At 51.7% G+C, this 14,437-nt stretch overlaps 1 protein-coding gene across 1 annotated transcript in view; it reads left to right on the forward strand.

Annotated features, from left to right (window-relative positions):
* Positions 1-14,437, forward strand: part of MYRF (myelin regulatory factor) — a 103,032-nt gene that overhangs the window by 67,631 nt on the left and 20,964 nt on the right. The window contains exons 8-15 of the mRNA XM_077819853.1: positions 4,560-4,755; positions 5,524-5,600; positions 6,052-6,162; positions 6,948-7,038; positions 7,650-7,715; positions 9,350-9,550; positions 13,474-13,582; positions 14,058-14,167. Of these exons, the coding sequence (XP_077675979.1) occupies positions 4,560-4,755; positions 5,524-5,600; positions 6,052-6,162; positions 6,948-7,038; positions 7,650-7,715; positions 9,350-9,550; positions 13,474-13,582; positions 14,058-14,167 (961 nt within the window). The remainder of the gene's footprint in view (positions 1-4,559; positions 4,756-5,523; positions 5,601-6,051; positions 6,163-6,947; positions 7,039-7,649; positions 7,716-9,349; positions 9,551-13,473; positions 13,583-14,057; positions 14,168-14,437) is intronic.

Consider the following 14,437-nt stretch of genomic DNA (forward strand, 5'->3'; position numbering starts at 1 on the left):
ACGACCTATTCCTAGGAGTTTGCCCTCTGACCTTCCCACTCTCACTGGAAAAAATTAGTGTGGCTTTGGCTGTGGCCTGAGTTTTGATTGGTTGAAATGAGGCAGATTGCAAGTCAATGAATAATCTTCATTCTCACTCTCAGTAGTGGAGCCTGGCACCTAAGGTCGTTTATCCCCCAATGCCAGATTGGCACCAAACATCCATCAAGGATGGAACCATCCAGAGGACACGTTTAAAACCCAAGACATGTATGTTAATTATCCCCATGGCCCAGGGTGCTGGAATTTTGTAGGCCAGTGCTTCATGGGGTATAATTCTGCATACCAGTGCCACCAAAGGCAGTGAGTTGAAACCTGGGGGAGATAGTTTCCAAGGGGATACAACACCCATCTGGCAGGAGGCCAGAGATGGTGTTTTTGCTGTTACAGGATGGATTTTTTAACAGTGAGGGTAGATAATTACTGGAGCAATTTACCAAGGGAGGTGGTGGATTCTCCATGCTTTAAATCAGGATTGGATGTGTCCTGCTAACAGAGCTCAACCAGGAGTTAGGGGCTTGACCCAGGGCTCGGACTAGAAGATCAGAATGGTCCCATCTGGCTTCAAAAGCTCTGAAATGGAATTTCCACATTAGACCCTGGATGTTTGCAGAGGATTGTTGCCCACGGAGATGACATCACTCACAGCCAATCAGAAAGCTCTGACTGTTTGGTGCTATGGGGAATTGAAGTATGGGGAATCATGTTCATCTGGGCAGTATGTTCTGGGAGGCGGAGGAGGGGGGACCCTCTGAGGGGTTTTCTCTCTGTGCGTGTACATGTGTGTTGGGCAGCCATCAGCCCGAATGGACGTTAACCAGAACACATTTGGGAGGCTACTGTTTGTTTTGTGAACTCCTCCCCCTCCTCCTCACTCGCTGTATCTCTCTTGGCTGCAGCTGGCGCATGGTTCTCCCCTGGTACATCAGTGGCACATGCAGACCACCGCCCCTCCAGCAGGGCCCTGGTACGCTACGGAGGCAGTGAGGTTGATAGTGTAGGGCGGGAGTGAGTGAATTGTGTTTCTGTGCAAAGTGGGGGAGTGTGTGTCAGGGTGAGAGCGGTTGTTAGGGGAGGGAGGGTCTGTGTGTATATGTGGATGCACACGGTTGGTACAGGGACCAGGGCCTGAGGAGCCCAGACTGCATGCTCTCAGAGACCCATTCACGAGGGACCAAGGGGAAAGACAGAAAGACCTGGATCAAATGACAGAGCTTGAGGAAGAGGAGAGACCTAACCTGGAGGGCAGATAATCCCACTTCTGCCTGCTGCAGGGTTTTTACATCTTCCTCCGAAGTATCTAATGCCTGCTACTGTCAGAGATGGGCCAGGTCTTGGGTCTGATCCACGATAGGCAATTCGTACGTTGCTGAGAGAGAGGAACCCGCGAGAGCAGATGAAGGAGTTTAGTGGGAAGAAGTGGAAAGCAAAAATGAAGCTCTGAAGCTGTGAGGAAGGGGCAAGAGCGAGAGAGGGAAATTCCTCTCATTCTTTCTGGCTAAGGTAGCGCTCTCCACTTCCAGCATCTGCTTTTTGTTCAGGTCACATCTCAGGCGGCCCAGGGTCCCTCTGCCACTCCAAGGAAGAAATAAATGGTTACTCATGGAGCTGTCCCGGCTTCATTCACCAGAGCCTGAATCACCAGGAGGACGTCATTCAATGTTAACCCATTTGCCACTGGGGAGTCCAAAAAACACAGCCCAGGGGGGTGGTGTGTTTCTGCTGGCGTAATGGTGGGAGACCAGTGAGGGGATGTGGCTTGTGGGGGAACCAGGAGCAGTGGGAGCAGGAACTGGCTGGCGAATGAACTTTGGGATGACATGGGGCTGGGTGATGCTTCTAAAAGAGGGACCCAACTTACTGTTTCTGTTGATGCTTTATGTTGTTGTTGCTCTGATCCAGTTTGTGTCACTGTAGTTTTAATTAAGAGTTTTGATTGGCTGATGGGAAACCTGGCAGTTACAAACCATTCGGGAAGCAGTCATGAATCTGTAGATCACAGGTCGGGAGCTGAGGGCTGCACTTGCTCCTTGCCAGAAGTCCTGAGGCTGCGCTTACTCGGCACTAAATGAAGTAGATGGCAGTGACCCTCATCAGAAGGCCGTGTGGTCTGCAAGGCCCTGTGACTGTGTCAAGAGCATAGGACTGGGAGTCGGGACACTTGGCGTCCAACCCCAACCCTGTTACTCTGTGACCTTAGGTCAGTCACCCATCCTCTATACCTCACTTCCCCACCTGTAAAATGGGGATAATGATACTGGTAATCATAAAATAAATGAAAACTATTACCCTTCTCATCAGGGTGGAAGTGCAGCCCATAAAGCCGATGATATGAAAGCGTGAGCGAAAGATCCTTTCATTAAAGCTTGAATAAGTTGCATCCTCGCGCATCTTCTGTCACCCGTGCATGATCCAGGTGCTTTTGCCAGTATGGAAATGCCCAGCGGGCAGTGTGGCTGGGCTGCCCAGATCAGGACGGGGCACTGCATACTGGGACTGTAGTCTTTGTGGGCCATGTTGCAGTGTTAAGGATGAAAATGGTCATGCTGAAGAATTTCCTGGACCACATTTCACCCACTGGCTGCTGTTCAGCTATCGCCCGAGTGAAAATACCCCATCTTCTAGGGAACCCACACATCTTGCCCTCGATTAGTCGGGTCTCTTGTGCGTGCTTAGGGGGATGAATTGCCTTTTGACCCCAGAAGAGAGGGGCTTCTTTTAGGCCAGGCTGGTAGTTGTGGCACTGAATTGACTAGGCCTGAGGGAAGACGCCTGTGTAAAAGCGAGTGACCCTCTCCTGCCTTTACTTCTGCCTACGAAGTCTGTCCGGTCTAATAGTCTGGTGGAGCCGTCAGTCTTTCTGTCAGTGGCTGTCCTGCCCTCCCAGTCACTCTTCTCCGACACTCAGACCTTTTGAAGCTCTGTTGTTCATTCATTCTAAAAATTAACACCTGGGAGGAGAGGAAGGTGGCATGGTTTTTTCTTTCGTGGAAGGATGCACTGTACTTTTTAATGCCTAGTGTGAAAAATGAGTCCTGGCACCTGTAATTATGTGCAGATGCTCCCTGTGATTTGAAAATTGAGGAGAGGGGGGAAAAGATTGGATTTTGGTCTCCCAGTTGAAATGCTGAGTGAGTGACTGACTTGAGGGTGTTTCCTTTCCCACCTGTGCCAGGCAGGCAGTGCCCCGCAGAGGGGCCCTAGCCCAGAGTGCGGGCCAGGGATCTTGGGAGGTGGGAGAAAGGGGGACTTGGTGCGAAGGCCACATATTTTTGCCGTTCCCATGGTAACCAGCCCATTAGGGAGATACAGATTAAACCTCCCCAGCTGGTGCGTGTTTCTTCTCTGTAGCCCAAGTTTCCCCGCCCAGCCAGGACGTGCCATGGTGGGAGCTGTTAGCAGTGGCAGCAGGTGGTTCTGATTTCCCCAGGAATCCGGCTGCTCGAGGCGGGTACAGCCTGGCAGCAAGGCCGGGATGGGTCACTTGGAGAACGGAACCCCATGAGGGGTCTCATCAGTCTCTCTGAAAGATCCTGTTCAGGAGAGAAACCCCCAGAGAATGTCCAGTGCCCCCCCACACCTCCATCCCTGCATGGCTTCCTAGGTCAGCCTGATCCACCAGCACTGCCCCCTGTCCCGAGGAGCAGAATTCAGATCCCAGACGTTAAGCAGGGTTGGACCTTGGGGGTGAGTGGATGGAAGACCTCCAAGGGCAAGGCAGGGGCAGCAGGATGTGCTCACTCTAAATCTGTACGAAGTCAGGGCTCCAATGCGTGGCTCAAGGAGGGGCAGTGTGATTGGACGTGATGCCTCTCTGTTGCCTGGTGGTCATGAAAGATTCTGTGGCACCTTGTGTAAGAGCTGGGAGTGACCCTGGCGGCCTGAGCAAATTCCAAGTCAAATAACTATATTCCCTTTCGATCCGGAAACATTCTGCCAGCCTAAAATCCCCCCTGCAGCTTCCGATGGCCATGGGATTCTCTTACGCTCTTTTCCCTAACCGGCTGCATATAGCAGCTGTGCACAGTTAAACAGCTGCTTGTGTTTGAACCCAAAACTAGCCATGGCGCAGTCCTGTCAAGCACATTGGGATCCTTGGATAAATTACACTGTACACCAGAAGTTCGCACAAAGGGGTCTTTGGGTCACTGGTGACCCATGAAGCAGAGAGCCTGCTGGTGATCTGCACAGAGGTGGGCTAGTCACACGATGCTGGCTCCTCCTCCCAGTTTCCAGCTACTGAACTGCATTAAAAGACAACTAAAAATACATACAGTGCTTCCCTATTGTTACTTTCCCACATTAGCCATTCTTGTAGTTGCCACGGGGATGTTATTTGGTCGTAAACATGAGGAGAGCTGGTCTGTGTGATCATTAATGAGATGAGAAGTGTCCATGAAACACTCTGTCTGTTTATGCTGCTCCCCTGCTATAAATTATCAGACCATGCAGAGATATCAGTGGGTTGTTTGTCCTTCAGTCTAATGCCTGCTGCCTTTTCCCCCTACCTTGGTGCACAGCCCCCCACCTACGTACCGGGTGGATGCGGACAAAGGGTTCAACTTCTCCGTGGGCGATGATGCCTTCGTGTGCCAGAAGAAGAATCACTTCCAGGTCACGGTCTACATCGGCATGATCGGAGATCCCAAGTACGTGAAGACCCCTGAGGGCCTGAAGCCCCTCGACTGCTTCTACCTGAAGCTGCATGGAGTGAAGGCAAGTTCTGGGGGAAGGGGGAGAACCCTGCAAGAGCTGAAGGCCATTTCAGGGTGCGTGTGCGAGCATGTGTGTCAGTGTCCATAGGCCCACAGGCAGTGTTGTTACCGTGTGTATGATCTTGTCAGTCTCTGGGTGGGAAAGATGAGCATTATATCACTGTGTACGTTTGTGGGTGAGTGGGTCAGTGAGTGGAGCCTGCGTAGGGGAGCCAATGTGTGTGATACAAGCATATGTGATCCGGCCTGCATGTGTGGAAATCACAAGTTTTGCATGACCAGGACGTTACCTAAAGGAAGGATAGGAGCCTTGTGCCCTAGCCCCATCTGCTGGGTGAAGTCTAGTCACGAGAGAACAGGCAGTAAAGAGGGTTCCCCTGGGCAATCTGGCAGGGCTCTGTATGTACATCAGTGCCTGTACATTTGAGTCTGTGTGTGAGGAGCAAGGAAGAGGCTGTCTGGCCCTGCTGGTGCAGAGAACTCCTGCCCTCTCTTACAGCTGGAGAAGGGGCGGGGGAGGTACAGGCAATGGTAAGGGGACAAAGTAAACCTGGTCTTTTCTGAGCAGTGGTTATGGTGCCAGTGAGGCAAATTCCCAGGGGGTAATTATGGGTGCCCAGACACTGGGGAGGTTGGCGCTGTTGATGTACTTTGGGTAAGTGGCTGGATAGATTGTCCTTGGGACAATGGTGATGAGGGAAAAGGGGCTGAGAGAGGGGAAAGCCATGCCGTTCCACTCTCTGTAATGTTCCTGGATCTTTCCCTTCAGTTAGAGGCCTTGAACCAATCGATCAACATAGAGCAGTCGCAGTCTGACCGCAGCAAACGGCCCTTCAACCCTGTCACGTGAGTACTGCCCAGGGCGTGGCGGCCTGAAGGTGGGGAGCCTGTCACAGGAGAGCCACCCAAGGAGGGGAGATTGAGGGACCCTGGGATGAGGACCCCTAAGGGTAGGAAGGCAGAGTGGGGCGAAGGGGGTACTACAGGGTGCTGGCATGGAGGGCTCAGGCGGGGAGTGTATTTAAAGTATTCTCGCTCTCTGTCTCCTTCACTTCCCAAAACAATGACTCCTCTCCGCTCCACGCCCAGAGCTCACTGACCTGTGGTGGGTCCCCCTGGCCCCCGGAGCCTGATCTGAGGCATTTTGGCAACACCCCTTGAAGTGAGGAAGAGGTGGGAGTTCCCTAGATGATTGCAGCTGGGGGCTGATCTTCCCACGTGAGGGGAAATGGCCGTTCTCCGTGCGGCCTCCTTTCCAGCTCTGTGTCCTCAGTGGCTCCGCTGCTTCCCCTTCCAGGGTCAACCTGCCTCCGGAGCAGGTCACGAAGGTCACTGTGGGGCGGCTGCATTTCAGCGAGACCACGGCTAATAACATGAGGAAGAAGGGCAAGCCCAACCCTGACCAGAGGTACGGAGCAGCATGGTTCCCTCCGAGCCTGTGACGGGGGCTTGGCGGAACTGCAAACATGGGACTCGGGGAGGCTGAACTGGGGATCAGAGTGCTGCAGAGCTGCCCCTGGCGGCTGGGAGCACGGCTGCTTCGTGCAGGCCACCTTGACGGGCAGAACGGAAAGGGGGTGTGGGGATGGGTGCTGAGGAGCTGTCCTGCCAGGCACTGAATGCGCTGGCTGAAGTGTTCGCAGGGAGAGCCCCTGGACAAGCAGCCATGACTGTCTGAAAGCTGGGCCCTGGGCTCCAGCAGCGCCGTGGCCCCTGGAGCTGTGCTGAGGAGCTGGCTCAATATCGACCGAGAGGGAAGAGCATACCCTACTCAGTCACTAGCACCAGTCACCGTGGTTACCTGGGTTTCTTTTGCAACCTCCGGTCCAAATACCGAGCTGAGCCCAGCCCTGCTGAGCTTGTGAGCAGTGAAATAGACCGCAGCCTGGGCAGGCTGCAGGCCTTGGAGGAGACCGGGCAGTCGATGAAGACTTGTAGACACGGCTACAGTAGAAGAGTGCTGCCATGGGGGCAGCAGATGTTTGGAGACCTGAGTGCTAACTGGATCAGACAGTGCCCGTGAGAGGCATGTCCCTGTCTGGGGGAAGTGTAGGAATTCCAGCTGTGCCCGCCGTGGCGTGGGGACTTCCCTGTCTGTCTGAGGGGAGGCAGTATCCGCCATGCCTCTCCCCTCCAGGGGGATGCACTCCCTTCCTGCTGCAGATGACCCTAGTGGGTGTCTGTCATTCGCAGGTACTTCATGCTCGTCGTGGCCCTGCAGGCCCATGCCCAGAACCAGACCTACACGCTGGCTGCCCACATTTCCGAGCGCATCATCGTCAGAGTAAGTTTTCTCCTGACTCACAGAACACCCCTATCCTCTTGCCCCCTTCTCCTGGCTTTTCGGTTCCCCCACCAACCCTTTGCCTGGCTCTTCAAGACCCCTGCTGCCCTTCCCCCCTTTCTCTGCCTGGCTTTCTGGGACCCCACTCCCGATCCTTCCCGCACTTTATGAAGAAGGCAGCCCACGTGTTCCTGCAGGAACCCAGCACAGAGAGACACGGACAGAGAAGAAGGCACATTCTCCAGGAGGGGAGTGCAAGGCTGGGGATGCGTTGCCCAGGAAGGGGCTGTGGGGAGCGAGGGAACGGTCTTGGGACTTTCAGTGGGTGTCCTGGCTGAATTTTCCAGATGCCTGAGGGGCAGCAGGGCTGAAGGCTGGAGTCAAGGCCAGGCAGGAAAGACACTGGATTCCCCTGACAGGTTCTCCCAGCATTCAGCTAGTCGAGCTCTCGTCTCCCATGGGGAACGGGAGCGTAGGGGTCTGAGGAACATAGGTCGGTTTTGGCCCCGCGTGGCCGCTCAGAAGCAGGAAGCAGTGAGAGTCAGGCTGTGACGTTGTGATTGGCTGTCTCCGCCCTGCCGCCTTTTAAGTGCTTTGTCCGTTTCCTCTAGCAAAGGGCCAGTTCGGGGGTAAAACACAAACGGAGGGCGGACGGGGACCCCGGAGTCTGCAGACAAGTAAGTACATGACAAGCTATGCAGCCTCCGGGGGGCTCCACAACAGAGCTGTGGGAAAAGTGGACAGCCTGGACCACACAGACTCAACCCCTGAGCAGGGCACAGCTGCAGCCATGGCCTAGCCAGTGCAGAGATGAGATACAGACCAGTAGCTCCCTGTGAGAGACCCCCCCCTCAGCAGCACCTTGCAGGATTCAGTACGATCCTTGCTCCAGGGAGGGAGAGTTGGCACGTCCTGGTAGCCCCCTGCTCTCATGCAGTCCCAGTCCCAGCAGCGCTGGCCTCTGGGGAGATGAGTCTGTGTGGTCCTTATTTTGGGTAGGGAGAGCGTCAGTACAATTCCAGGGGCTCAGGTAGCGTAAGGCTCAGGAAATGGGAGAGGAAAGGTGCGGACACAGATTCTATTGGCCGGTGCCTGCTGAGAGAGTCTCGATCAGAGATGGGGATCGGAGAGCAGAGAACACCCCACTGCAGGGCTGTTTCCTCACAAAGTGCAGGCAGGGCTTTGTTGCCACAGGCTTGGGGAGCAAAGTCCTCACCCCTCCTTGGCCCACGCAGAACCCCTGTCTCCTGCTCCTCTGTCTGGTTTCGCTGCATTGCTTCATACTGCCGCAGAGCTCTGCATCATGCCCAAAACGACCCCGGGGCTGTGCGTGTCCTCGGCTGGCCGTGCCGCCCTGCACTGGGAGGGGGAGTTCAGGCAGGTTGCTCCCCTAGCAGCCTCCTGGGGAGCTGGTACTGCTGGCTTTCGAGCTCTGCGGTCACAGCCTGATAACCGTTCAAGTACCTACGCCTGAGCTTTTCCATCGGCAGCTGGATAGGGAGCCTCCTAGGGTGTGTCTGCACTGCGATAAACACCCCGCAGCCTGGCCACAACTGGCTGGGGCAGCAGGCTCAGGCTATGGGGATATGAAATTGCTGTGTAGACGTTCGGGCTCAGGCTGGAGCCTGTGCTCTGAGACCCCGCAAGGGGGAAGGATCTCAGAGCTCGGCCTCCTGCCTGAACCCGAACATCTACACTGCAATTTTACAGCCCCGCAAGCCTGAGTCATCTGACCTGAGGCTTGGGGCCGTGGATATTTTATCAGAGGCGTATCCTGACATTGCTGGGTCCGCAGGCACTTGCCAGTTAAACCCAGCACGGCTCCTTGTCCTTCCCAGGCTGCCCTGGGCTCACAGAGGTTCCATCCCACCTCACGTACAAGGTAACCTTAGAATAAGGGCGCAGCCTGGCTGCACGGTTCAGTCTTGACACAGGCTCCGTTGCTGCTCCTTAAGCCTGTTTACCACATTTCCCCATCCCCGCTAGTGACTGGAAGCCTGGGCTAGAACGTGGATGCCCTCAACCGTGGCAGGCAGCCATGATCACTCCGGGGTCTTCTCATCACACAGGGGTGTAATCCTCTGTGTGGGGGCATCCGAACACCGTCTATGCCAGCTGCGCATGGTGCCCTGGCCCTCTGGTGCGTGTTTCAGGGGGATGAGTCTGGGGGGGTCCCTGCTTAGGATTCTGCTGAAGCCCCCCGTGCTCATGCTGTCTCCGCCTACCAGCACCGGCCCCTCCTCTCTTTGGTTTCATCTCTCTGCTGCTGCTCTGGACGCTCTTCAGTCGCTGCCCTCTTGCTTTTCCACAGGCCTCTAACCCGGGTCAGTTTGAGAGTGACAGCGACGTCCTCTGGCAGCGGGCTCAGCTCCCTGACACGGTCTTTCACCACGGCCGAGTTGGCATCAACACCGACCGCCCCGATGAAGCCCTGGTGGTCCATGGCAACGTGAAGGTCATGGGCTCGCTGATGCACCCGTCAGATATCCGAGCGAAAGATGACATTCAGGAGGTGAGAGCTGGGGAAGGCTGGCAGGACACAGGAGGCCAGTCTGAGTTGGATGGTGGGGCTGGAGAGGCACCTAAATCAGAGTTTCTACCAAATGACTGGAGGATAGCTAATGTGATGCCAATTTTTTAAAAAGGGCTCCAGAGGTGACCCTGGCAACTGCAGGCTGGTAAGCCTGACTTCAGTACCGTGCAAACTGGTTGAAACTATAGTAAAGAACAGAATTGTCAGATACATAGATAAACATAATTTGTTGGGGAAAAGTCAACATGGTGTTTGTAAAGGAAATCATGCCTCATCAATCTACTAGAATTCTTTAAGGGGGTCAACAAGCATGTGGACAAGGGGGAATCCAGTGGATATAGTGTACTTAGATTTTCAAAAAGCCTTTGACAAGATCCCTTACCAAAGGCTCTTAAGCAAAGTAAGCTGTCATGGGGTAAGAGGGAAGGTCCTCTTATGGATTGGTAACTGGTTAAAAGATAGGAAACAAAGGGTAGGAATAAATGGTCAGTTTTCAGAATGGAGAGAGGTAAATAATGGTGTTCCCAAGGGGTCTATACTGGGACCAGTCCTAGTCAACAGATTCATAAATGATCTGGAAAAAGGTGTAAACAGTGAGGTGGCAAAATTTGCAGATGATACAAAACTATTCAATATAGTTAAGTCCCAGGCAGCCTGGGAAGAGTTACAAAGGGATCTCTCAAAACTGGGTGACTGGGCAACCAAATGGCAGATGAAGTTCAGTGTTGATAAATGCAAAGCAATGCACATTGGAAAACATAATCCCAACAATAGATATAAAATGTTGGGGTCTAAATTAGCTGTTACCACTCAAGAAAGAGATCTTGGAGTCATTGTGGATAGTTCTCTGAAAACATCCACTCAATGTGGTTTTAGAAAAGGTAGATCGTGCCAAACCAACCTGATCTCCTCCTTCTTTGAGAAAGTAACAGATTTTTTTGGACAAAGGAAACGCAGTGCATCTAATTTACCTAGATTTCAGTAAGGCGTTTGATACTGTGCCACATGGGGAATTATTAGTTAAATTGGAAAAGATGGGGATCAATACGAACATTGAAAGGTGGATAAGGAATTGGTTAAAGGGGAGACTACAATGCGTCCTACTGAAAGGTGAATTGTCAGGCTGGAGGGAGGTTACCAGTGGAGTTCCTCAAGGATCAGTTTTGGGACCAATCTTATTTAATCTTTTTATTACTGACCTCGGCACAAAAAGTGGGAGTGTGCTAATAAGGTTTGCGGATGATACAAAGCTGGGAGGTATTGCCAATTTAGAGAAGGACCGGGATATCATACAGGAGGATCTGGATGACCTTGTAAACTGGAGTAATAGTAATAGGATGAAATTTAATAGTGAGAAATGTAAGGTTATGCATTTAGGGATTAATAACAAAGAATTTTAGTTATAAGCTGGGGACGCATCAGTTAGAAGTAACGGAGGAGGAGAAGGACCTTGGAGTATTGGTTGATCATAGGATGACTATGAGCCGCCAATGTGATATGGCCGTGAAAAAAGTTAATGCGGTCTTGGGATGCATCAGGAGAGGTATTTCCAGTAGGGATAAGGAGGTGTTAGTACCGTTATACAAGGCACTGGTGAGACCTCACCTGGAATACTGTGTGCAGTTCTGGTCTCCCATGTTTAAGAAGGATGAATTCAAACTGGAACAGGTACAGAGAAGGGCTACTAGGATGATCCGAGGAATGGAAAACTTGTCTTATGAAAGAAGACTCAAGGAGCTTGGCTTGTTTAACCTAACTAAAAGAAGGTTGAGGGGAGATATGATTGCTCTTTATAAATATATCAGAGGGATAAATACTGGAGAGGGAGAGGAATTATTTAAGCTCAGCACCAATGTGGACACAAGAACAAATGGATATAAACTGGCCACCAGGAAGTTTAGACTTGAAATTAGACAAAGGTTTCTAACCGTCAGAGGAGTGAAGTTTTGGAATAGCCTTCCAAGGGGAAGCAGTGAGGGCAAAAGATCTATCTGGCTTTAAGATTAAACTCGATAAGTTTATGGAGGAGATGGTATGATGGGATAACATGATTTTGGTAATTAATTGATCTTTAAATATTCATGGTAAATAGGCCTAATGGCCTGTGATGGGACGTTAGATGGGCTGGGATCTGAGTTACCCAGGAAAGAATTTTCTGTAGTATCTGGCTGCTGAATCTTGCCCATATGCTCATGGTTCAGCAGAAGGCCATATTTGGGGTCGGGAAGGAATTCTCCTCCAGGGCAGATTGGAAGAGGCCCTGGAGGTTTTTCGCCTTCCTCTGTAGCATGGGGCACGGGTCACTTGCTGGAGGATTCTCTGCTCCTTGAAGTCTTTAAACCACGACTTGAGGACTTCAATAGCTCAGACATAGGTGAGGTTTTTCGCAGGAGTGGGTGGGTGAGATTCTGTGGCCTGCGTTGTGCAGGAGGTCAGACTAGATGATCATAATGCTCCCTTCTGACCTTAGTATCTATGAATCTATGTGCAGCAGCAGTCCAAAAAGCAAACAGAATGTTGGGAATCATTAAGAAAGGGGTAGATAATAAGACAGAAAATATCATGTTGCCTCTATATAAATCCATGGTACGCCCACATCTTGAATACTGTGTGCAGATGTGGTCGCCCCACTGCAGAAAAGGTATATTGGAATTGGAAAAGGTTCAGAAAAGCGCAACAAAAATTATTAGGGGTATGGAACGGCTGCCATATGAGGAGCGATTAATAAGACGGGGGACTTGTCAGCTTGGAAAAGAGATGACTAAGGGGGGATATGATAGAGGTCTATAAAATCATGACTGGTGTGAAGAAAGTAAATAAGGAAGTGTTATTTACTCCTCATAACACAAGAACTAGGGGTCATCACATGAAATTAATAGGCAGCAGGTTTAAAACAAACAAAAGGAAGTATTTTTTCACACAACACACAGTCAACCTGTGGAACTCCTTGCCAGAGGATGTGAAGGCCAAGACTATAACCGTTCAAAAAAGAACTAGATAAGTTCATGGAGGATAGGTCCAACAATGGCTATTAGCCGGGATGGGCAGGGATGGTGTCCCTAGCCTCTGTTTGCCAGAAGCTGGGAATGGGCGACAAGGAATGGATCACTTGATGATTACCTGTTCTGTTCATTCCCTCTGGGGCACCTGGCATTGGCCACTGTTGGAAAAGAGGATACTGAGCTAGATGGACCCTTGGTCTGACCCAGTTTGGCCGTTCTTATGTTCTAAAAGTTCGTATATTGATGTGAGATGCTCCATCTGCACAGCTGAGCAGGAAAGCCCTTGAGTACAGAGTTTCTGGAGAGCATGTGAGCTGCCTCATGCCCTGCAGGCCAGAAATCCCGTGAGAACAGAACAGCCTCTCTCCAAGGCACGGCTTGTCTCATGGAATTTCAGCTCTTCTTCTAGCTGGAACCAGAAAGTGCCGAACAACAAATATGAAAACCACCAAAGACATCAAGCCAAACTTTATCCAGCCTCAGATCAGAGCCAGTCAGAGCCTTGCTCTGGTCCTGGTGGGTTCTTAATTGAACTGATCTGGATAATCTCTTCCAGCAAGGTCAAATGTTACTAGATGCAGTGAGGTCTTCAAATCTCAGAGAGCTGTCTTTGCCCCTTCCCATGGTGTGTGGGGGTGTGATGGGGCTCGCTCCCTTTTCTCGAGTCATTTGACCTGGTCCTTTTTTGATAAATCCTGGATTTTAATCCTGGCTACGACTGTTAGCAGACTGTGTCCAGCAGGTGGGTGTTCTCATTCTGGGTCTGGTGTCTGAGACCTGCCGCGGTGGGCACTGATGAGAGCCCTCGTGGCCATTGCTCTTTGCTGCCTGGGGCCAGATTCTTGGACTTTTAAAGAACAGCGTCCTACTTATAGATCCCATGTGTTCGCCTTGTCCCAGGTGGACACCACAGAGCAGCTGAAGAGGATCTCCCGTATGCGGCTGGTGCACTATAACTACAAGCCAGAGTTTGCTGCCACTGTGGGCATTGAAAGCACGTCTGAGACAGGTACAGTCCCTGCACCAACCCACGGGCGTCATCCTCACAGTTGTATGCTACGGGGGGGTTGTAGTGCAAACTAACGTTTCTCCTCAATCGTAACTCGCAGCGGCTCCTGCTGCTCCATGCCAGCTGAGCTGATGCCTCTCCATCCTGCCCTGCAGCAGTCCAAAGAAAGTGTAGAATCCAAATATGATATACAAAGAACCTGGGAATCAGTCTTTATCCAGTTGTTCCTTTCCCAGCTGTTTTTCACTGGCGTTAGCCTGAGGTTACATTCTGGCGATGCATGGGCCTTTCAGGAAATTAAGTCCCCTACACTCTGTCTTGGCAGCTCAGGGGTGGATATTGGTTTCTTATTAATCGCTGCATAGTGTGTGGGGTTCATGTCAGCAACTGAGTGTCTCATGAGAAGAAGTCAGCTATTGTGGAAGGCGTTTCGGGGGCCAGAACCATGGTGATTGGTGCTGTGGTTTCTGTGCAGGTGTCATTGCTCAGGAAGTGAAGGAGATTCTTCCCGAAGCAGTGAAAGACACCGGGGACATGGTCTTTGCCAATGGGAAAACCATCGAGAACTTCCTGGTGGTGAATAAGGTTAGTGGTACCCTCCACAGAGCAGATGGGGGATGCGTAAGAACTGGTGATTAAAAGGGTGGGGGGAGGATGGTGAATTTTGGTGTGTTTTCTTTTTCCCCTTCACGTAAAGGTAGAGGTGAAACAGAGTCAAAATCTGACGCCTGGGAAATGGTCTCTTACCAACACTTGTAAACCAAGTCTCTCCTGCTTGAGTTTCAGCCAGATGTGTTCTGTGAGCTAGCATTGGCATCACTCCACAACCTGGACTCTGGACTCGTCCTTCCTGGT

Source organism: Eretmochelys imbricata, chromosome 6, assembly GCF_965152235.1.
Source record: "Eretmochelys imbricata isolate rEreImb1 chromosome 6, rEreImb1.hap1, whole genome shotgun sequence".
Lineage (NCBI taxonomy): Eukaryota > Metazoa > Chordata > Testudines > Cheloniidae > Eretmochelys > Eretmochelys imbricata.